Source organism: Protobothrops mucrosquamatus, unplaced genomic scaffold (genome assembly GCF_001527695.2).
Source record: "Protobothrops mucrosquamatus isolate PMUCROS unplaced genomic scaffold, P.Mucros_1.0 scaffold288, whole genome shotgun sequence".
NCBI lineage: Eukaryota > Metazoa > Chordata > Lepidosauria > Squamata > Viperidae > Protobothrops > Protobothrops mucrosquamatus.
The window spans coordinates 351,275-374,731 of record NW_015386632.1 but is presented as its reverse complement, the minus strand read 5'-3'; the positions used below and the strand labels follow the sequence as shown (position 1 = coordinate 374,731).

General features: G+C 35.9%; 1 protein-coding gene across 1 annotated transcript in view; it reads right to left on the bottom strand.

Moving 5' to 3' along the window:
• LOC107286489 (lysine-specific demethylase 6A) overlaps positions 1–23,457 on the bottom strand; it is a 125,027-nt gene that overhangs the window by 9,037 nt on the left and 92,533 nt on the right. Inside the window, exons 17-26 of the mRNA XM_015814863.2 lie at positions 22,588–22,717; positions 21,774–21,879; positions 21,331–21,536; positions 15,971–16,035; positions 13,240–13,314; positions 11,944–12,092; positions 8,328–8,442; positions 7,636–7,823; positions 4,926–5,067; positions 893–1,019 (exon numbers count right to left, since the gene is read on the bottom strand). Of these exons, the coding sequence (XP_015670349.1) occupies positions 893–1,019; positions 4,926–5,067; positions 7,636–7,823; positions 8,328–8,442; positions 11,944–12,092; positions 13,240–13,314; positions 15,971–16,035; positions 21,331–21,536; positions 21,774–21,879; positions 22,588–22,717 (1,303 nt within the window). The remainder of the gene's footprint in view (positions 1–892; positions 1,020–4,925; positions 5,068–7,635; positions 7,824–8,327; positions 8,443–11,943; positions 12,093–13,239; positions 13,315–15,970; positions 16,036–21,330; positions 21,537–21,773; positions 21,880–22,587; positions 22,718–23,457) is intronic.

Below are 23,457 nucleotides of genomic sequence, written 5' to 3'. Positions count from 1 at the left end.
CAACATGAGATTAGTGTTGAAATGAAATAATGAAATGTTTGCTTAAAGCAGGGACCCGAATGATGACTTGCAGCCATATTTGGTGACAGGGAGAGGTTAAAGAACAATGGGTATTCAAAGGCTCCTATATTGATCTCCTCCCTCCCTTCAAAAAATGGAATAACTGCACCACCCAAAATCTGTTAGTTTTGAGGTAAAATTTCAAAAATATGATTTAGCAGTATTCTGGGCTTGTCCTGCAAAATGGATTGTTACTTTTGACTTAGAGAAATTTGTAATTCAACAATGAAGAAAGGTTTTGTTCTTTGCTACTGACTATATCTAACCTTAAATGTAGAATAGGTACATAGAAACATATGTACATCTCCTGCATTTCTTCTTTTCAGTAACAAGCTGAGGGATTTTATTTTCCCACTTATTTAACTATTTCATGTTATTAGGCTCCTTTTCATACATTTTCTGTTAAATGTCTTAGAACTTACTGATTAAAGACTACAATGAATTTTTTTTACAAAAATAAAATATTTATATGACCTGTAATTTTGCATTATACGCTAAGAAAATTGGTCTATGACATCATTTGGGATCTCATAAAAATGAAAAGCTGTATAAAGGAATTTATAAAAATGTGTTACTACTGAATCCAAAGTATACATCTTTTTATACCTTACATTAAATAGAAACTTTTGATAGTTAATGTTACATCTAGAAAAATATTTTTTTACAGCTAGGTCCAACAGAATAATGTAATACTTGAGAATGGATGGGTTAAAGAAGAGTTTAAAATTACCAACATCTACAGAGAATACAAGAGAAATTAGTAAAAGCTTTAAGAATATGTTTTCAAAAAAGTTCAAGGAATATTAAATCACAGCACACATGATTTACTAACCTCACATATGCTACAATAATGAGCTGGTTCTTCTTTTGTTCTCCCATGCCATACAATCTCCTTTCCTGCAGCAATTAGAGCTTCCCTCAAAGTCTGACATTGCTTGAGAGTTCTCAACAGGCAATACCTTAAATATTAATTTATTTCATTAATTTGTTTAAAAATAGGGAACTGATTATATGAATTTGATTTTGAGCATTCAGAAATATTCCATAAGAACCTATTGGATTAGACAATCTCATTTTGCAAACCCATGCAATCCTCCCACTGCATATACACATCTTGATTTTTCTTCCTTATTTATCTAGTGATGGGATGGTGAAAACAATAATATCTCTTCTCTGTCCCAATTCCTCTATCAGGATGCATAGAAATATATACCCGAAGTAGCACCATTGCAGTTGTGTAGCCATTGTTGGAAAACATGGTCCTCTAGTACTCTCAAGATATTTATTAGAACTAAGACGTTCCTGTCTTCTAAACTCGATATCATCCTAACAGAGAAAAGAAGAAAGCTTTCTGCTGCCTTAACCACATCTTCTCTGGCACAACTAAAAAAAAGTAATAGGATGGTGATAAACAAGAAAAACTGGATAGAACTATGTGTATGTGTATAAAGACTGATTCATTCTGATAGTGTTAAAAACTGGGAGAGGGAATGGAAAATCCACCATTGACTGTACCTGCCTAGAGCCAAACTTGCAATGTCTGTCCTGGGCAAGATCAAGTCAAAGACTGGAGATCAACGGTCCAGGACGGGCGTGGCAACTTTGGCTGACTTGATCTGATTGGGCAGGAATACAGTCTACTACCCAATGGTGGAGTCTCCATCTCAGTGCTGGAGAACTATGTGTATGTGTATAAAGACTGATTCATTCTGATAGTGTTAAACTCTGATCTCATACCATAGGTAGGCAGGTAGGTAGGTAAATAAATAGATATATCTCTCAGTGGCACTATGACTCCAATCAATAGTATAGTCCAAAAATGCTCATATATATCTTTTTTCCAAGTGATCCTACTGCAGATCAGTAGTGAAATCTGATATAAAATTATGTTCTGTGGTAGATAATATGGAATACTAATTTGATTTATGTTAAAAAGATATCTTCATTTTTTATATTAACATATTATATAACAAAATTCAATATTGATATTGATAAGATATAAGATAGGATTGAATGAGTCTAGAGATGGTGCAAGCTCTGAGGAACAAAACATATCAAGAGAGATTGGAGGCATGTACATGAATGCATACAGCCTAGAGCAGGGCTTTTTAACCTTTTCACAGATAGTACCAATTTTAGGACATGAGTATTTGAGTACCACCAGTGCTTAGCAAGATGTCAAAAACTTGATGATTAAAAAAAGGGGGGGTTGGGCTTTACTGGTTAGATTCATTTGTTGTTATAGAAATGGCTAGTTTATAATATTATGAAAAAGTAAAAAGTTGAGGTTCAATGCTTCCTTCTACTGCAACAGAGGAAGTATGTTCTTTTTCCCTTCTCCCCCTCACTTTTTTCCCCCTTTTCCTCCCCACTGTGTCCTACTATTTGCTTTTGTATTTTTGTATTTTATTCTACAATCTAATAAAATATTACAAACTGTAGAAAAAAACAAAAAAAGTTTTAATTTCTTCGGTGGCTGTTCCTTTGCTGAATCACTTTCCCTTTGCACTGACAAATGTATGATGAATTTATCCATGTTTATTAATATGCACCACTACCAGCTAGTTCAGGGGTCTTCAAACTTGGCACTTTTAAGACTTGTGGACTTCAACTCCCAGAATTCCTCAGCCCTCACATCTTCATGAAAATTCAATTTTCCCTCTCTTTATCCTTTTATTATATTTTTACATTTTAAAGAATTTATGTGCCACCTTGTCAAAATAAAAGCTTTCTCAAAGCAGCAGCTTTGTGAAAATATTAGAAATGCATGTTAAATTAAAAAAATCATAATCAGACTAATTAAAAAGTATAATATATTAAGAGAGCAATTTAGGCTTTTGAGAGGAAATATTACATATACAAAACATTTCTAAAAGATTGTGTTTTTCAATCATGACCCCCAAAATGATGGACATGATTGCTGTAAAATTATAGCATCAATGTCACAACAGTGGAAAAATGGGATCAGGACAAAAATAGGCTGCCTAGCACAATTCTTCAGAATATTTTCTTTTAGACTCTAAATAGTTGCATTCACTTCATATTTCTTTTACTCTTCAATCCTCCTTTTCCAGTAAGAACTGGAGATTAACATAAGTCCTCACTGTATTCTCATAATTTTAATTTATGATGTATGACCTGAAAGATTGGAATTAACCATGGGAAATAGCAACTCTTGATCTCAAAAATTCAGTTTGTCCATCTTGGTTTTTTTGTTAGAAAATTATAAAGGTAACATAGGAGCTCTGGTGCTTCAGACTGAATATTTCCTACTAAATACCTGACATTTCATTTGTTTATTGCTTTGACTACTAAATTTAAAAATACCAATTTGATACATTATGCTTCAACTGATCATAGGTATCATTCTTGCAGCACCTACATCATAAAATTGAAACCAAGAATCTTGTGTGACATTACACTTCCAATGCAGTGGCTGTAGGGACCTCTTGGCAGAATGTCTTTTTATAAGCATAATCTACAAATTCTTAAATCTAACTGTTGTTTATTTTTTATTTTTTTCTTGATATTGATGTTAAAATTGTATTTCCAATGTTTTTTTGGATTTTACTTGGTTACTGAGCATTAAATAGTAAAGTACTACTATTTTATCTGTTCTTTATATATCTTATTTCTTTATAATATTGTTGGACTGCATTTAAATTGTTTTAATGTATTAATATCACTTTAATTGGGCTCAATCATAAATAATTTGGTCAATGAATTCATTCCTTTTTTATTGATTTATTTGTATCAACAATCAGCTTTATAAAAGATTTGTATATTTCTACATTTATGTAGTAATTTGGAAAAGAAAGTAATTTACTATATAGCAATAGTGATGAGACAGATTTACCTCTACTAACTCATTTAAACACCTGGTAGTTAAGCAGAATTATGTAGTAATAAAGAGGGAGAGAAATTTGAGAAAAGTGTGCAATATATTAGCATAATCAGTAGACTCTTGAAGAGATTCAGCAAAAACATTTAATCATTCTTCACAATGTATGCATTTGAAGGAGTGAAAAAGAATATAATCTATTGGGAATATAGCTTTGATGCTTTAAAGTAGTATCACATTCACTTCCTCATCAGTACAAAATTATATATAGCTATCATCCCCCCACAATATGACCGACAGTACAATATTAGAAGTGAGCAATATTCAAATTTGAAGCAAGAAAGTCTTTTAGATTTGGTATGCAAATAGGAGGAAGAAGGTGTGTTGGATATATTCACTGACTTGAGTTATTTGTAAATAATTAAGGTGGGATACAAATAAATAAATAGATAAATAATTCATTAACAGCTCCTTAAGTCACACCTTTTCCTGGATTTACCCAAAGATGAATGGTCCTAGAAAAATGCATATGTTAAGAAATTCCCAATAGGTATAGCAAACATACCTATGCTGGATTCAAGGCACTTTTCCCACTTTACATCCATATATTGCATATTACTATACTGCATATTACTATACAGCATGTTAGTTACAATTACAATATTTAATCCAAATGAGCAAAACTATTGAATATTATTGTAGGGGTTTTCATTTTTTTAATATAAAGTGAAGCATTCAACAATTGATATTGCAAAGCCAATAATCAAGAGCAGATGATTTGCTGCTCTTTGTCAGAATGCTAGATATATTTTATTATCTTTATTTTAATTAATTATAAAGCAGTGGATGACATATATTTCCAAAATTGTCGTTTACAAATCAGATACATTTAACAGTAGTGATAAGCTTTCTTTCGTATTTATATTTCTATACTAGGAACCCCTAATTTGTTTCACTTAGGGATTTGTTCTTTCTACAAATAATAATTCACTAAGTAAATATATATTGATTTAAAATGACTTACTTGATCATTTCAAAAAGCTTTGGATCTGGTACTTTGATATTTCGTGCTATGTTCCAAGAAAGATGAACCATAGGTACTACTGACTTCACACTTTGCAATTTATTCCACTCGTACCGTTCCACAGCTAATTTATATTGACAAGCTACAAGAAAATGAAAGAAAAAAAATGTGGACCATTTTTCTATTATGATCTTTCCCTTCATCAATGAAAAAAAAATCTAGTCATTAGAGATTTTAAATATTTTATGAAATCACTTGGCCAAAATTCTTGATTGTATATGCCAAAGTAAAATGTCAGAGACACAAGGGAACATTTACAGTGAGACATTTTATACTAAGCACATTTTTTGTATTAGAGGTAAATAAAAATGAACAGAATTTCAAAAAACGCGTTGTCATTTAAAAAAAAAATTAAGTTCTAAGCAGGGCCTTTTGTGGTGAAACCACATTGACATAACAAAATGTTGGGTTGAAGTACCAATAACACAGAATATAGAATAGGGTTGGGAGGGAGGTCTTCTAGTTCAGGGTTGGAGGTTTTCTAGTTCAACTCCTTGCTCAAGCAAAGATCTATACTATTTTGGACAAATGGCTGTCCAGTCTCTTCTTGAAAAGCTCCAGTGATGGTGCACCCACAACTTCTGGAGACAAGCTGTTCCACTGATTAATTCTTCTGACTGTCAAGAAATTTCTGCTTAATTCTAAGCTGGATCTCTCTTTAATGATCTTCCATCTGTCACTTCTTGTCCTACCCTCAGGTGCTTTGGAGAATAGGTCAACTTCTTCTCCTCTGATAGCACCTCACTACCCTCAAGTACTAGAAGATTGCTATCATATCATCCCTAACCTTTCTCTTTGTTACACTATGGAACATACCTAATTCCCTCACTCATTCATTCATAAATTCCAGACCCCTTATCATCTTTGTTACTGTTCTCTACGCTCTTTCTAGGATCTCATTTTTTATTTTTTATTGATTTTTTTTCTTGTTTCTTATATATTGAAAGAAACCTTTTAAATTATTTTAGGCATTCGTTGCAAGTCCTAGTTCATTCTGAGCCTCAGTTTTTCTTATTCATCCTTGCAGATTTGGGCTATTTACTGGTATTCTGTTTTAGTTTTATGTCCCTCTTTCCATTTCTAAAACTTTTTTTCTTTCAGTTTGTCAAAGAGTTCTTTATGCAACATTCTGGCTTTGTCTGTGGTCTCTTGTTTTTTTCTTCTCTGTGATATTATGTTATATTGCACTTATTTTCCCTTTAGGTTGTCCATCATGGAATCCTTCCTAAAGTCTTAATTTGTTGAAGACAGCTCTCTTAAAGTCTAAGACAGTAGTTTGACTTTGTTCAATTAGTTGTGCCTGCATTATGTTGAATTCCAATATGACATGGTCACTCTTTCCCAAAGTTCTTGCAACTTCAATCCCCTCCATTATTTCATCTCTGTTAGTAAGTATTAAATCCAGTACAGCTGACCTTCTAGCTGCCTCCTCTACCTTTTGGATGACAAAGTTCTCAGCTAGACTGTCAGGAGCCTGTTTGATCTCCCACGTACTGCAGAGCTTATCTCATTGTTGATGTTAGGGTACTTAAAGTCCCCCATTACTACTATGGTGCTTCCTGCACACCTTACCTATTTGATTAGCAAAACGTTTGTCTATTTCCGCTGGTTGGTTGGGTGACCTGTAGTATATATGTATATCAATGTGATTCTTTTTTCCTTTTATATTAATCCATAAGCATTCAAGGCTTTCATCCTTGGTTTTATACATTTCTGTAGAGGTGTAGTGATTTCTTACATATTATGCAATCCCACTTCCTCTTTTTTTAGGCCTGTTTCCTTTGAACAGAAAGTGCTTAATTTTAACACAGAATTTTAACCTAAGCCATATGAATGCTTTCAAGTGACAGAAAATAATACCCATGATTTGGGATCAGAAAAGATATCTGGTATGTTTACATTCATGCTATGGATAAGAAGTTTGGTTTGGTTTTAGTATAGCATATTTTTGAATTTAACTATTGTTGTATGCAAATTATGGTATAGGTGTTTTTATGTTTTGTGTATCCCAAACATTACTTATTCAAGAAATCACAACCAGCCATACCGTAATAAGATATGTGAACCCCAGTCACAATATGCCTCCTCTAGTCCTCCTGTACCTGCTTAATAAGCCTTGAAAAGCTGTCGTGGGAAATAATGGCTAAAAGTTTCCTTTGAATTAGGATTGCCAATTATCATTCAAGTTTATAAAAATTGCTCAAAGTTGATGTCAAGGGCACATAATTGTCTGATAACCAGAAAATATTCATCTGGTCAAGTGGAAAAATATGTAGAAATGAACAGCTTATTTCTGATCATTAAAATCATAATTCAGAAGGACATGGTGCTGAATATAATTTATGATACTCTCTTCACTACTTGCTCAACCTCTGCATAACACTTCCAGATATTTTCTATTGTAATGTTATTACTTGGAAAACATGTTTTAATATCATTTTGATGATTAATTCTCTTACAATAGATTTGGGGTTTCTGGATGTTAAAATGGTTGTTAAGATATCAAATTATCTTATCTATTACATAATTTCTAGTGCTACAGAACAGTCTAATTTTATGTCTTGTAAACACGTTACATATCTGTTAGAAGTTGAAAGTTCAGAAATATTTCTAAATCATTTTCCAATTGTAAGATTTATCAGTCTCCTACCTGTAAGAGGGCCAACATTCCAGGCAATATTATTACACCAGCCAACAGCCTGAACCCAATGGACAGTCCCAGCATTTATCCACACTAGATCTCCCGGTCGTTGAATAAACCTATAAACTGGAACATTGGCTTCATACAAATCTTCCAGATTAGGCCACCAAGAACCCATTAGAAAATTCATATTGTTTCTGTAAAAGAAGAACAAATATTTGGAAAAGTTTACTTATACAAAAATGCTTGCCTATACTCAATAGAATATTTTTTCTAAAAAAAAACTATGAACCTCTTCGTTCATCACATGTGATCCATCTAATTTAAATATTTGCAAAAGGTATAATAAGCTGCTTTCTAAGAAATTACAAGATTATGGCATAAGAGTATTTTATGCTGGTTAGATAGATTCTAGCTAGGATGACAACTTTTATCTATACTTGCATATCAATATTGTTATTACCTTAGAAGTTGCGTAAAAATGACAGAAGAAAAAATATAGGAGACAATGACAAACATAATGAATATAATTAAAAATAGAACTGTGTTAGAGAAGAGTAATCTATAATTTTTCAATTTAAAATATCTCACAAAGGCATGCTATTTGGGGTTTCTGAGAATTATAGTCTGGCTGCACCTGCAGTATTATCACTTTATCATCTCTGTTTTAGAGAAAGACACAGAGAGAATTCAACACTTACTTTTCACAGAAATCATTCATGATACCCCAGTAATTTTCTGGAACAACAAACCATTCACAATCACCTGGACCTATATTTATATTGACTGAGCAAAAGTTGTTATTTTCCTGATGACCTACAATTAAAACAAAGTAAGTGATGAATTATATTTATAATATAAACAATATGGAGCATTATACACATAGAAAAACAGAATCTTAAAGATTTAAGAAATATATCACTGTAAGATTTCATACAAGACTACTCTTGTTTGAGATGATAAATATGTTTGTTCAAATCACTTTAATGAATAAAGGAGAAGCAAAGTCCTTTGAAAATGGAATAAAAAGAAAAGTAAAGAAGGGATGCAAGTGTAAATTTATACTATTATCTTGGTGATACTTAGATACTATAGCAGACATGGAGAGGTAGGGATTGAATCACAATTTTTCTACAACAATTAAGCTTTGAAGTAGGATTTAAAAAGTAAGAGAGGTGGCACCAAACAGTATCTTTGAAGGTAGTTTCATGAATTAAAAATAAGCAAGGAAAAAAGTTGACTTCAATATGCATTTCAGCATCTTTTCTAATTGCTCACAATCCATTTGGCTGTATGTACTGTGGTCTTAAGCATTTCAATCTTCCCTTCCTGACCTTCCATGTAGCAGGCAAAGTGTGCTCATTCCATTATTCAAAAAATTTGCTACTTTCCACTCTGCTAACTCTAGCAGGTTCCTGGTTTCTGCTATTTAAGGGCATCTTCCCTCCTTTAGCCAATTACTTCACTATTATTCAAACCCCTTTGTGGAAGCTTCCTGCTTTTGTTGAGGGGGTAGAGATTCTTGATTTGTGCCCTGGTATGGGTGCAAGGGAAGAAATTCACCCTGATCATTACTTCCATTTTAAGGATAGCAGCAGATATTCAAAAATACAGTTCTTTAGTAAGCTAGTTTTATCAGAGATAATAGAAAAGTTATAATTAGAGGAGAAAATGAGCAACATGGCCAACTATCAGCTTAAAACCTTATATCCTCAGGTTCAGATCTTGTATCTGGCTTCCTATCTGTGCACCCCAACTGGGAGATGGTTGTTTGTCTGTGGAATGAGTGGCTGACATCTGTCTTATTCAATTGACCTATATGGATTCTGGCATTTCATCTCTGACCATGGTTCTTCTAGCAACCATGCTACCTCTTTCTCCACTGCTCTTCGCCTTTTTTCCTTAGCTGTGGATGCACAAGTAGCTTACATTCTTCCTTTCTCTGGGTATGACAAATGGGAAGAGCCTAGAGGCAATAAAGTCGCACCCTTTCTCTCCTCCAAGTCCAAGGGATCTGGAGGAAATTTCCAGAAAGTAAGCAGGAGATGGAAAAGCTCCAATACATAAAAATATTAATATTCTAGGCCACGGTGTCAAACTCGCCACATCACGTGATGTGTCGAGATGTATTGCAACTTTTTTTGCATTGCCAGAGTTGGGGTGAGTGCGGCCTCCGTATGATGTAACCGGCCCATGGGCTGGCAGTTTGACACCCCTCTTCTAGGCAGGGCATAATAAAACCTAACATAACAAATTTATAAAGAATGACCACATTTCCAAACCAAAACTAATGACAACAACAACAACAACTGTGTACCTGGTTACCCAATAATAGACCATCAAAAAGCTGTTTAAAAAGAAACATTTTAACGCCTTCCTGAATCCCAAGAATGAAGGTGGAAGGTGGAATAGTGTATTCTATAACGCAGAAACACAGAGAAGGTCTCCCATTTGATCCATGCCTCATCTCCTCTTATAGTGGCAGAATCTTAAGTTGGCCTTCTGCATGAATTCTCAGAAAACAGCATGATGTTGAAAAAGGTAGCCTGTAATGTCTGTCTCTTCTCAAGAACAGCCAGCCAGAAGGGGAAGATTTCTATCCCACATCTTGTCATGCATAATCCCTCCGAAGTCTTAAACTCTTTCCAAGTTTTTTTTTAATGTAGGATAGGGAACAATACCTCTATGTCTGGTGCCAAAACTTACTCATATAAATTAATGGGATCAAAGCTAGCAGTGACTGATGAGGAAAGAAACCTTGGAGAATAGTAAACTGTTCAATGAAGATGCCAACATGGTGTGCATCTGCTGTGGAAAAGGCCAAAAGCATATTAGGGATAATAAGAAATGGTACTGAAAAATCAATAGTCCTATGGGATCTGGAATGCTTCAGTTTTCATTGCCACACCTCAGAAAGGATAGAGGGGAGATAAAGAAGGTTCAGAAGGAAGCTAAGAGGATCAAGGTATTGGAACAACTTCACTGTTAGGTAAGGTGGCAACATTGGGGCCTTTTTAATCTAAAAATGAGGCAAATGAATGGGGATGTAATTGAAGTATAAAATATGCATAGTGTAATTGAGCAATCTTCAAATTTAAGATACCTGAGGAACCATTTCAAATCATATAGAAATCATTAATAAATACTTATCGAGATTCTCAGTCATCCAGGTCATGGTTGTCCCAAAGGTGCTTTTTCAATAGGCAACTGGACTTTGTTGTTTTTCTTTGAAGACCTTTCACTTCTCATCCAAGAAGCTTCTTCAGCTCAGAGCTGCAGAAGCTTCTTGGAAGAGAAGTGAAAGGTCTTCAAAGAAAAACAACACAGTCCAGTTGCCTATTGAAAAAGCATCTTTGGGTCCTTAATACATTTCATAGAATACATTTATTTGGACAAAATGTTACAATTAATGTTGTAGTAATACATTTATAAATACATTTATATGATTTAAACAGAAATTCTTATATTGAGCCCCTGGAATATTTTTATGGAACTGGGTTCTAGAAAATAGTTTAAATATTTTGGGTGTAGGTTAGAGTTCCCCAATGTTTCCGGCTTTGCAGACCGGAGGGGGGGAGAGAAGAGAGGATGGCTCTGCATGAGTGGCTGGCAAGAGCATGCATGTAGCTCCATTTGTGCAAGGGGCATGCACACGTGTCTGCCGCTCACTTAAATGGAGTACGTTCGCTTGCCCGTTGCTCACACAAGTGAGCACTCATGAACTCTCTAGTCATTTTTGTGGCCCGTTTACAAACTCCTCGTGGCTCACTATTGAGCCGCAGCCTACAGGTTGGGGACCCCTGGTATAGGTAAAGTAAACAAAGAGAAGCTATTTTCTTCTTCCCAAAATACCAGAAAAAAGGTTACCCAGAGAAAAAGAAACTTGGAAGACTTAGACAGAAAAAAAGGACTTTTGTTTCTTTTACACAACGCAAAATTCAACTTTGGAAGTCACTTCCACAAGATGCTACCACGTTGGCTTACTTCAAAAACACGTTGGACCAATTCATGGAAGTTATGGGGAATCAATGGTTAGTAGCCTTAATGGCAGTGTAATTGACTCTGATAGACATATATTAGGAGACTAATGGTTTTTTGTGAGAACAGCCTGTTGGACTACATGGGCTAAGAGCTAAATCCAGCAGGGCACTGCTTATGTCATGAAGTCTGGTCATGAAGACATTGTCTGTAGCTACTCAAGATCCCCTTCTAGTGTCACTGCAACTGAATGTTTTCTCTGAAGTGAAGCCAAAATTCATTCTACTAATCTTTTCTCCTCCAACCTCTGAAATGAAGCATGTACTTTGTAAAACCTACCTGATGTTCTGCTGCCTGGGACTTTCATATACAACTGAACGGTATTCATTCCCAAGACTGTATGACCAACATGACTAAGAAGGTTTCCTGCTGATACTACTCGCACGAAAGCAGGAAGCTTTGTAAGTTCATGTAGCTGTAGCTTCCATCTGTTACAAAATAGCAAATGAATTGGTTATATAATATTTTGGGGGACACAAAGCATTTTTATTCCCTGAAAAGTTTTTAATAACTGTATATAATTACAGTAAAAATCTAAGGGCACCTTAACATACCAATTGAAGCCCATTGGAAAACTAACAGCAACCAAGTGTAATAATGACATTTGAAAGGGAGAATGACATAGGTGTGTGAAAGAGAAAATTATTAAGTTGTCACAATGTATTAAAGCAACTTGTCCAAAATAGGTATTCAAAATGAGCATACAATTCAGACACATATAAATCCAATTTTAATTAATAATTATTATTTCTCTTAAATTATCATCTGCCTATAATAACCCTACAAAGATGAGCATGAATGTCCCTTCAGTCTCTCAGTTGAGATATAATATTTAGACCTTTCACCTTTAATCTTAATCTGCAAAAATGCATGACTTCCACGATAACATTAGTCTATTCCAGAGGGGAAGTATTTATTCTTCAGAATGTTAGGGCACGGATCCCCAACCCCCGGTCCATGGACCAGCAGTGGTCCGTAGCATGCCAGAAACTAGTCCATGCAAGCAAACAAAGCCCAATCTGCGAGATGCAGGCAGCATGAGAAACCACACCCCCTCTGGTCCGCGGAAAACCCTGTCTCCAAGGAATTGGTCCCTGGTGCCCAAAAAGTTGGGGGTCTCTGTGTTAGGATATTGATGGTGTATGTAAATTGGCCTGATAAATATTAATATATAAATTGTCCTGATTATTAATAAATATTACCCACAATAGATAATCAGATAATTTGAGATACTAATCAATGTGGCTGGTAGCTTGGTGTTCTCTGAAAAATGTATTTCCTGAATGCTCTGGAAACCTTACTTCAGTTTAGGTGGAATATAATTTTAAATAAATGTCATCGATTAAGAAAATGATTTGAGTGAATAAAGGTATTATTTTAAAGGAAAATCAATAATATCTCATTTATACATTGATGGGAAAAATATTTGAATTAAATTTCTCTTAAGAAAAGAGCAGCCACCACTGGAATCATACTGCCTAAAATAATGAAGCCAAATATACTTGGGAATACAATCTAAGAAAAAAATGGTAATAAAAGGAAAGACTTTAATATTGTATATGTGGCTTTACTTACTTCTTGTCATCTGATAAATCAACGTTGGTCCCAAATTTGATAGTTTTAAAAGGTCCCCTTTTCCTCTTCCCAGAACTGTAAATTAAAAGACAAAATAAGACACTAATAAATATATTTAGTTTTTTTATTTTAAAAGGTTTTAAATAAATTATTTTAAAATCTTTTAGTTTATCTATTTATTGAATCAGACAAAGAATGCAATTAGGCAATGTATTAAAAACAGATTATGTATTTTAGCAACCCTCCTCCCCCACACACATAAATTTAAAGTGGCTTAAATGTTTACCAAGTTACTGATAATTAATAGATCTTGGTTTTGTTAAGTGAAATAAACATATACTTATACCTCTACAAGATCAGCAGCTACACTGTTATGAAGCATTTGTTCATGCTCCAATTAACTGCAAGCTTAAAAATTGTATATGTTTGGTCTAATGGTGCAGTGTGGCCTAGTGGCTAAGGCTCCTGGCAAAAAGTTAGGAGACTTTGAATTTCCACTCCCATTTTAGGTTTGAAAGTTGGATGGGTGATTCTGGGTCAGTCACTCTCTCTCTCATTTTTGGTTGTTTCAATAGATACAGTAATGCTTAAAAGTTGGTGTACCCTTTTGAATTTTCAGTATTTCAACATAAATTATGATCTAAAACATATGATTCAATACTATCCTGCACACAATTGTTGGTCAGTGTTCTCTTGAGGGTAGTCTTACAAACACTGACATTTGCTAATGCAAATGAGATCTTTAACTTCTTAGACATTAACCTGCACTTTTTTGAGATGTCCTAGAGCAGACATGTCAAATTCGCGACGTCACGTGATGTTGCGCGACGTATTGGAACTTTTTTCCCATTGCCGGCAATGGGGTGGGCGCGGTTTTGTTGTGACGCATCCGGCCCATGGGCCGGCAGTTTGACACCCCTGTCCTAGAGTGTTATACACCTAGCTCTTAGTGTGCTCTTGGTTGATCAATCCTGGAGAGGGTAGAAATGGCGTTGAACTACCTCCTTTTGTACACAATCTGTCTGACAGTGGATTTTGGGAGTCCAAACTCATTGAAAAGGTTTTAACCTTTTCCAGCATGATAAGCATCAACAAATCTCCTTTCTTGGAACCATGATACAGTTCTATATACCTGTATTATGAAGACCAGACTTTGATAGCAAGCACACTGAATTCTGTTCTTTAAACAAGGCAAGTTCTCTCACATTCACACCTGATTATTATCCCACTGATTAAAACACTTGCCCATATTTTCCCTTTCAAATGAACTGATCCTAGTGTACTTTTACGCACAAATATTAATTTTGGATCATTTTCTTCAAGAAAATGAACAATTATGTTTTTAGTAGTAAACAACTAATTGGTTTTGCATTTAAATAGTATGCATTTGAAATTCTATAATTCACCCACATATGTACAAATCATATTTAAACTACATACAATTACCTATTTAAATAGAAATACATATTAAATTCAAAACTGAATACACCAGTATTTAATACACCAGTGAGTGCAGTTATAGTACTATGTAAAGTACATTTGATTTGTACACAGATTTCCTCTGTGAGAGAGATGGTGGTTTCTAAATGTGATAAATAAATAAATGTAAATCTATATAAATAAAAATGTAAATGTTCGTTTGTTCAAAATCTTAAATCTCCGAAAGTTCACCAATTGCTTTGAAATTTTGACATGTTGCATTCGAATACGCGCATGTTTTTATATACCTACTATTATATAGATGTCACACCTGTGACACAAACGTGCACTTTCTCTTTTCTTTCTTTTCCATTTAACCAGACTGAGCCACAGCAACGCGTGGCCGGGTACAGCTAGTAAGTAAATAAATATTTTATATCCTGCCCATCTCTTTATAAAGAAGCTGAAGTTGAACTCTAAAGCTCTTCATGTTATGAATGTGGAATATTAATTAATAATAGATAACTCTAGAACAGACATCTCAAACTCGCGAGTCAAGTGATGTCGCGTGACATATCAGAGCTTTTTCTCCATTGCCGGCAATGGGGTGGGCGTGGTTTCCTGGTGATGTGTCCAGCCCACAGGCCAGCAGTTTGACACTCCTGCTCTAGAATATTCATTTACTACAAGTGAACGCCTGTGGAGATTCTCAATCATCCCAGGTCATTATTGTCCCGAAGATGCTTTTTCAAAAGGCAACTGGACTTTCTTGGTTTTTTTCATTGAAAACGTTTCACTTCTCATCCAAAAAACTTATTCAGTTCTAACTGAATGGACTAATTTCTTCCTTTCCTTTCCCACCATTTGGTTAGAATCGAAGAAGCTTCTTGGATGAGAAGTGAAACATTTTCAAGGAAAAAAACAAAAAAGTCCAGGTGCCCTTTGGAAAAGCACCTTTGGGACAACCACAAGTGAATATTTTTATAATTCTAATCTAATCAATGTATGACAATCCTGTAATTTAACTTTGGAACCTTATTTAACTGTGAAATTCCAGAGATTATTTTTTAAAGCTCAAAAAATATTTTTCCTGTCTTTAACCAGGTTTAAAACATTTCTGAGGCACTGCCTGCCCAAACTGTTTCACTGAAAACTTTCTTTTTTCTACATACCCCAGCCTAATGAAAACTATTTTATATACTTGAGTGCATTTACAGTAAGTTTTAGCAACATGATCACATACAAAAGAAGTAGAATATACAAAGAAAATTAATATGACAGGGGAAAGAAATTAAACATTCTATATACTTACTTATCAGAAGATGTTGACTCACTATCTGAATGGTCCTTATGATGAGTCTTTTTTTCATTTTCCTCCTGCAAATGTCATATAATTTAATACAATTGTTATAGTCTATCATAAATATACAGCATATGTACAATGTGAAGTGCCTATAAATATTTCTAAGATAAACATATTCAATTATTCATGGATTAGCTTTCAGTGTAATTATTCTTTAAGATAATTATCTCTCTTTATAAGCTTACCGTTAATGTTTGTTCTTTAAAACATCAACTGTGATGTTATAAAGACTATAAAGAGATGCATTACAATTCTATGTAATTATACACACACACAAGTCACTCAATCTTGCCAGGGCTGAGCTTTGGCCTGTTCTCCCTTTTCTAAACCCTCATTGCCTCCAGTCATTGGGAAGCATCACCTCGTCAGCCCAGGGTGGAGATGTACAACTGATTATCATTAGCATACTGATGATACTGCAGTCCATGCCAGTGGATGACTTCACTCAACAGTTTTGTGTAGATGTTAAACAGAATTGGGGAGACTGTACCAAGTAAAGGCCTCAAGCTCAATCTCTCCCTTCTGACCAACAATGAGTGAATCTAAAGTCAAGGAGAGGAAACCACTGTAACATGGTAGCTGTGGTGGAATTGTACTGTACTGAGTTGCAGAGGAGAGGAGTGAAGAGACAAATCGGTACTGAATTGTTGGTATACAGGAAGAGACCCAGAAAAATTCTTCTGTAATTCTTCACAGCATTTGTCTGATAGACATGCAGAGTGTACTTTAATCTGACAATATTCTTATTTATACGCAAACAGCAATAAAAAACCTGCTTTGAGCAATTTGTCCCGTTGTTCTTAGTTTCCCCATGCCATATAGTGCCTCCCACTCCTAATCCTTAGCTGGCCCAGAACGATATTATGGTCAAAGACCAGTGATGATCTCTTAAGCAGGGGGTGGGCAATTGCCTCCTTCAAGGCAGACAGAACTGTCCTCTTTCATAGAGAACCGTTTACTACCACATAGGCTCAACCACCTGCTATCTCCCAGCAAACCTTAATCGACCAGAAAGAATGGGGATTTAAAACACAGGTGACCAAACTCACAGCTCCACTTCAATCAGAACAAGCAGATTCAAGTTCTTCCAAGCAATACCATACCTCAGGCAACTTCTTTGTACTACAGAGCTAAATTCCAACTTTAAGAAATCTGAGCAACTTTATCTGACAGGTGCCTAGAATAATCTTCAGCTCTGCAAGAGTTCCTGGGACCCCCCTTACAAAGAAGGGACCCGGGGTCACTGGCTAGCTCTCTATGGCTGCAATAAGGGCAGAAAATTAAATAGATTTTGTTGCCCTTATCAACACAAGTAATCCTTAAGGAAGATTCTTACCCATGCTTGTTTGGATTCACTATTGTTTTCCTCCAGTGGGTACCTCTTATGCCATTTCATCATCTGAACCACCTATGACAGTGATGGCGAACCTTTTAGAGACCGAGTGCCCAAAATCCACCCCTGCCCCTGCCCTGCTCTGCCCCTGCCCCGCCCCAAGCCCCGCCACCCGCAGGGCACTCACCACCTCCATAGATCACCCAGGCAGCCCAGCAGCACCATGGTGGCCACGCCCTCCACCCACACCCCGCAGCATCAACTGCATGCAACGGGGCGCGAGGGCGGAATCTTGCCCCCACTGCCTGGCTGCCATGTCCTTGGCTGCACTGCTCCGTGCAGGCCATGTTTGGGGGTGACTCTCCTCCTGGGGGGGGCTGGTGAGGAAGGGGCTGCGGGGCTGGGGCGACGGCACACATGCCCACAGAGAGGGCTCTGAGTGCTGCCTCTAGCACGCGTGCCATAGGTTCGCCACCACTGACCTATGAAAACCACAGAACCCTTCATAATCCATGAGCATAGAGAAGATGGACAGACATGATCTGGTCCAAGTCTAAGATTACTCTCTCACTCCAGGAGACAACACAGACCTCAGTTGAACTGTGTACCAAAGCACAATCCTATGCTCCCTGTGAAACTGAATAGGGTCCATCAAATGCTTAAGGCACACTGTTTAAATAGATCTTGCCTCTGTTCAAGGAGGTGTATCACCAGAGAACCTTAGAGCCCGCAGGGAGCTATCAGTACATGGCAAGGGACTGCTGGAAACATCCCCCAACTGCAAACCACATTGCCACAGCCCAAGGTAAAAACTAAGCCTAAAATAGGGACTTCTCTGTAAGTTGAGCCAAAGATGATTGGCTGAGGTCCATGATTGCCATGAATTTTTGATCTGCCTTGGAGTCTATACCCAAGAACAGCAGGCTCAAGTCTCTAGAACCATAAATCTGCAGAACTCCACTGCCAACTCAGGTTACTGTGCAGCAGAGAGGGTGGTATACAACCGTTTCTTCTGATCCCAATAGCCTAACTTCACAAACAAGGCTTCATACCTAGCAATTTATAGAGAGGCACCCTGAAAACGACTAAGATTTCCCAGACCTGAGTTCATGGTTGATGCCACACAAGAAACGCAGCTGGGCAAATCTCAAAGAGGGGAACCTCCTCCACCAGGCCCAGCCAACAGGTTTGAATAATGCAAACAAAGTCAGCCCTCTCACCCACAATTTAATTGTGGATGAGGAAAGTCTTATTATAGGCTAACTCTATATTAAGTAGTAGCAGCTGGGTGATTACCAGGCTTTGGGACAGAGCATGGTGAATGGAAGGCAATATCAATACTAAAGCCTGAGGCCACCATCCATGAAACTTCCACCCTCCATTTCCTACCATATCTCTTTCTGTCTATTGTCTGCATCTTCCCCCCTGATCACCCCAGACTCCCTCAGCCAAAACTGCTCCATCCCCAAGCCAGAGGACCCCAACATTCTAATCCACCTTTAAGGGCTGACCAGTATTGGGAAGCCTTCTGCCTTCCCCTGAGCATCTCTTAGTTTAGGCTATCACATCTCCCTTTCCATCTGCCATATGTCAAGCAATAAATTACTCCACACAACCTGCCCTGCTCTCACCTGGGATAGAAGAGCCATAGCCTAGAAGGCGAGGTTAACACAGAATACATCTTTGCAATCCTTCTGTTACACAGGGGAAAACAGTTAACAGTAGCCCAGAGAACATCCCCAACCCATAACGTTGTCAAAGTCACAAACTCTTCAAATGGCACTGGAGAGACAGATCCAAACAGATGAAACAGGACTCCAGTTATGTAATTGCTTCAGCTGGCTGGCAAGTTATATGCAATTGGGAGAAAAGATGACGCTAACAAAATGACTGCTGTTCTAATTGACTAGTCTGAACATGGGCCAGTGTCCCTCAAAAGCCTCCTGCCTGCTCCTGCTGCCATCCCAGAGACCAGCATTACCAGAAAACACAGGCATAGCCTCATCTGTCTGCGAACATAATCCAACAGTCCAAACGTCTGATCACAGATCGGTCTTTGCTGCTACTGTTGCTAGCATACCACAGTTTGCCATTTTCTCTAAAAATCATCAAGAGCTGAGTAGCTGAGCCAAGGCCACAGCCAAAAACTGATATGCAATGTGCTGGAGAACCAACTCACCTGAGACTTCCCCTACCATTTTAGCCAATCCAGGTAAAAACAGCAGCTCTGAGCCTACAAATCCAGCCAACTCCCGATCTCCGAATTGCTAGGGAGCTCTGCCTCCCTGATCCTCCTGAAGGCTTATCTGAGGATGCTGCATTGTTGCGGATCTCCTTCGCTTGGCCATCACACAACCCCATCTCCCCATCCTCATGCCCAGCATAAATGGAAGGTCTATACACCTAATTACAAACTGTCCATGACAGTATTTTCTAACACCATCTTTTTTATAGTCCACAATGTACTAGATCTCTTTACATTCTTTACTATTTCATTTATTATATTTCTATTCCACTTTCCAAACAAAAGCATATGTGAAAACAATATAGAAATATATTCATTAAAAAGATAGAGGAAAGGAATACAACAACAAAATAGTTATTCACAAGTAATATACTGAAAACCCAAGTGAAGAGAAAGATTTTCAAAAGCTGTAAAACAGTAAGTTTCTTTCAGGGAAGAAAACTTTCCAGAATGCAGATATCATTACAGGAAGCCTTACCTAAGAGTACAGGTGGTCCTTGACTTATACCATAATTTGAGACCAGAATTCCACTATTAAGCAAGGTGGTTGTTAAGTAAGTTGCACCAGTTTCTACAACCATTTCCTCCATGGTTGTTAAGCCAATCATTGCAACTGTTAAGTGACTCACATGGTTGTTAATCTGGCTTCTCCCATTGACTTTCTTGGTTAGAAGCCAGCAGGGAAGATCGCAAATGGCAATTACATGATCCTGGAATGCTGCAAATGTCATAAATAATGAAAGTTGCTAAGCACCTGGATTTTGATCATGTGACCGTGGGGATGCTGCAACAGTTGTAAGTCTGAGGACCAATCGTAAGTCACTTTTTTCAGTGCTGTTTTAACTTTGAATGGTTGCTAAACGCATGGTTGTAAGTCATGGAGTTTCTGTAAATATGGCAATCAATCTTAGCAAATGCCGTAGATCAGGAGTCCCCAACCCCAGGGCTGCAACCCACTACTGGGTCGTGGTCCGTTCAGAACTGGGCCACGGAAGCAGTGAGCAAACCTGTGCACAGCTCCACCTGTGCTCACAGCAGGCAGGCAAGCAGACGCAACCTCATTTGTGCGAGTGGTGGGCTCATGTGGAACCATTCCCTTCCCCCCCAGCTGGTCTGCAAAGCCGCAAAAGTTGGAGACTGCTGCAGTAGATCATTCCTCTGGCGATATCAGTGATTTATAGGGTGATCTATTTAGGGCTGCACATATTAAAAACAAAGGCCTGAACATGACATAGTAGCTAACTAGCAATCATTAATCCACATTCCCTCATCTGAAATAATCAATTTCAACTTCATTTGTATTGGGGTTGCTCAATATTAAATTTAAATATGAGGCCACTTCATCAAATAGGCTAAACTTTTTTTTTTGAAAATTTCAAGTATTTCTGTAAAGGCATCAAAGCAAACAGAATGCAGTGAAAAATATAACAAATTTCAAAATAAAATGTGAAAATATGTATTTTAAATAAAAAAGCAAGCATGAAAATACAGAAAAATATCATGTTTAGAGTAAGTTCATTTTTATTTTAAGCTTAAAATTTTTATATGCTTGTATTTATAACTTAACAAAGCATAACATATGGGTGCATTCTTTATTTTGCTTAAATATTATTATACATTATTGTATTGTATTATTTTTTGAAATTGTAAGCCTTTACAATTAATTTATATAAAATTTTCAACCACAAAAAAATTAATAACCTTCAGTCAGTACAAAAATGGTGTACCTACCCTTAAGGATTCCTGGAATGAGGAGGCCTGGTATTGTGCATATTTAGCAATTGTAGACTGAGATTTACTGCTTTCACAATGCCATGTTTTTTTTGTTCCAGTAGAATCCCAGTTTTCATCTGATGGTTGCAATAATTGTGTCCTTACTTCAACCAAGTGTTCATTATTAGCTTCTACCAAAGTTTTGGTAGAGAAGAGTCCCAGATCTAAGAAATAGGAAATGTGTTTAATAAAACAAAAAGCTTTCCTAATACAATAGCAGAAAAGGTTACAGATATTACCAACAGAGATTACAAAAAATATTGCATTATTCCCAACCTAAGCAAATGCTGTTTTAAAATATAATAACATGTCTTGTTACAATAATGTCTCCTTAGCAAATATTGATAAAAATAAAATCAGTCTCCTTTGCCCCAAATTTAATTTTTATTTATCAAACATACCTAATTTAAGAGCTCCAGCAAGGCCACGTATTACAGTAACAGGATTGTTTGGATTTGTACAAAATTGGTGTAAAGGTGGGAAGAAAGCATCACGCTTATTTTCCAGCTACAAAAATAGAAATTAACACTGTAATTTAAATATCATTGTTATTACAAAATATAAAACTGGATTTAGTCCTTTGATTATATTTCAAGGATGACTTCATGATATTAATATTCAAGTCATAAAAATGATCATTTAATGCATTAAAAAACAGTGCAACAATAATCTTCAAAGAAAGATATAATCAGATATTCAGAGGGCCTATAAAATTTCATAATAATTCAACATATTGTATATAGCTGAAATTTTTAAAGTGCCTAAGAAATAATAAACATTATTATACTTGGAAGAGTACAGAAATAAATAGGTCTATATGATAACCTTTATACAGAAATATCTATGCATGATAGGATATTTATAAGTATAATATTCCTTTTTGTTGTAAATCTATTTCCCTAATTAATGTCTTAAATTAATGTGAGTATGTAAGCTTTCCTGAAAGAAGTGTGGTAGATTTGTTTTCTCTTTTTTTAATAGCAGTCTGGTTATCGAATATACCACTTTTGAAATCTATTTGAAATGAAATACTGGGATGACAATGGAAATCTTATTGTTTTGGAAAATCTGAAATAGAGTAGCTCTCTGTACTATATATACTAATAAGCTGCAAGAATCACAGATAATTGAAAATATATCCAATACCTTAAACTAGATTTTGCTTTTAATAGGCACTGTCATACTTTTTTATAACAATCTCTAGACAATACGTACATAAATACTAGGTGTAGGTGGATTCAACTTATCCTTTGGCAAGGGAGGATATGGAGGTGGTGGTGGTTTTGGAGGAGGACATTTATCCAATAAAATGCTACTGTTTGATAGGCCGTTTTTCCCCAAATTCCTAAGAAACAAAATAGTTAAAACCTGATAAAACACACAAAAATAAAGACCATGTATTACTTTGCACACAAACTGTAGAAATCATTTTTAAGCTTGTAAAAATATATTCTTCATATATTTAATGAAGGGCTTCAATATTTATTTAGTTAGAAAGGCATTCCTTATCCCTCTTTAGTTTGCAAGATCAGACATAAAAACTGAGAGCTACAAAGCAGAACAAAAATTAACAAGAAAATAAATTGTGATTGTTTATAGAGAACATCCTTTTTATGTACATGTGTAAAAAAGTACAAATACCATGGTTTTACACTCGTGAATAAAAGATGTCATGTCCAAGTCAATACCCTCATCTTAAGAAGCACTATTATAATTAAAGAGATATAATATTTTACATATTACATAAGGATAACACTTTATTAATGAAACAGGAACAATTGTCAGCTTCAAATTATTCAACTTTAACTTTTAATATACTTTATGAAACTTGGAAAATATTTTGAAATATTTTAAGGAATACTATATTTTCATACGTAATAATTTGATTGCAAGTTAATTAAGCTTTCCTGTTACATATAATTTAAAAAATGCCTACCAGATTCAGTATCATAACTAAGACACTTATTTCTTAGAGTTAACTTTGGAAGAGGTTCTTCATTTTACACTCATTATTCTATACATCTGAAAATTGCCAAAGTTGGGAAACATTGTTCTAATAGAATCAATTTATTTCCTTATTCCAAT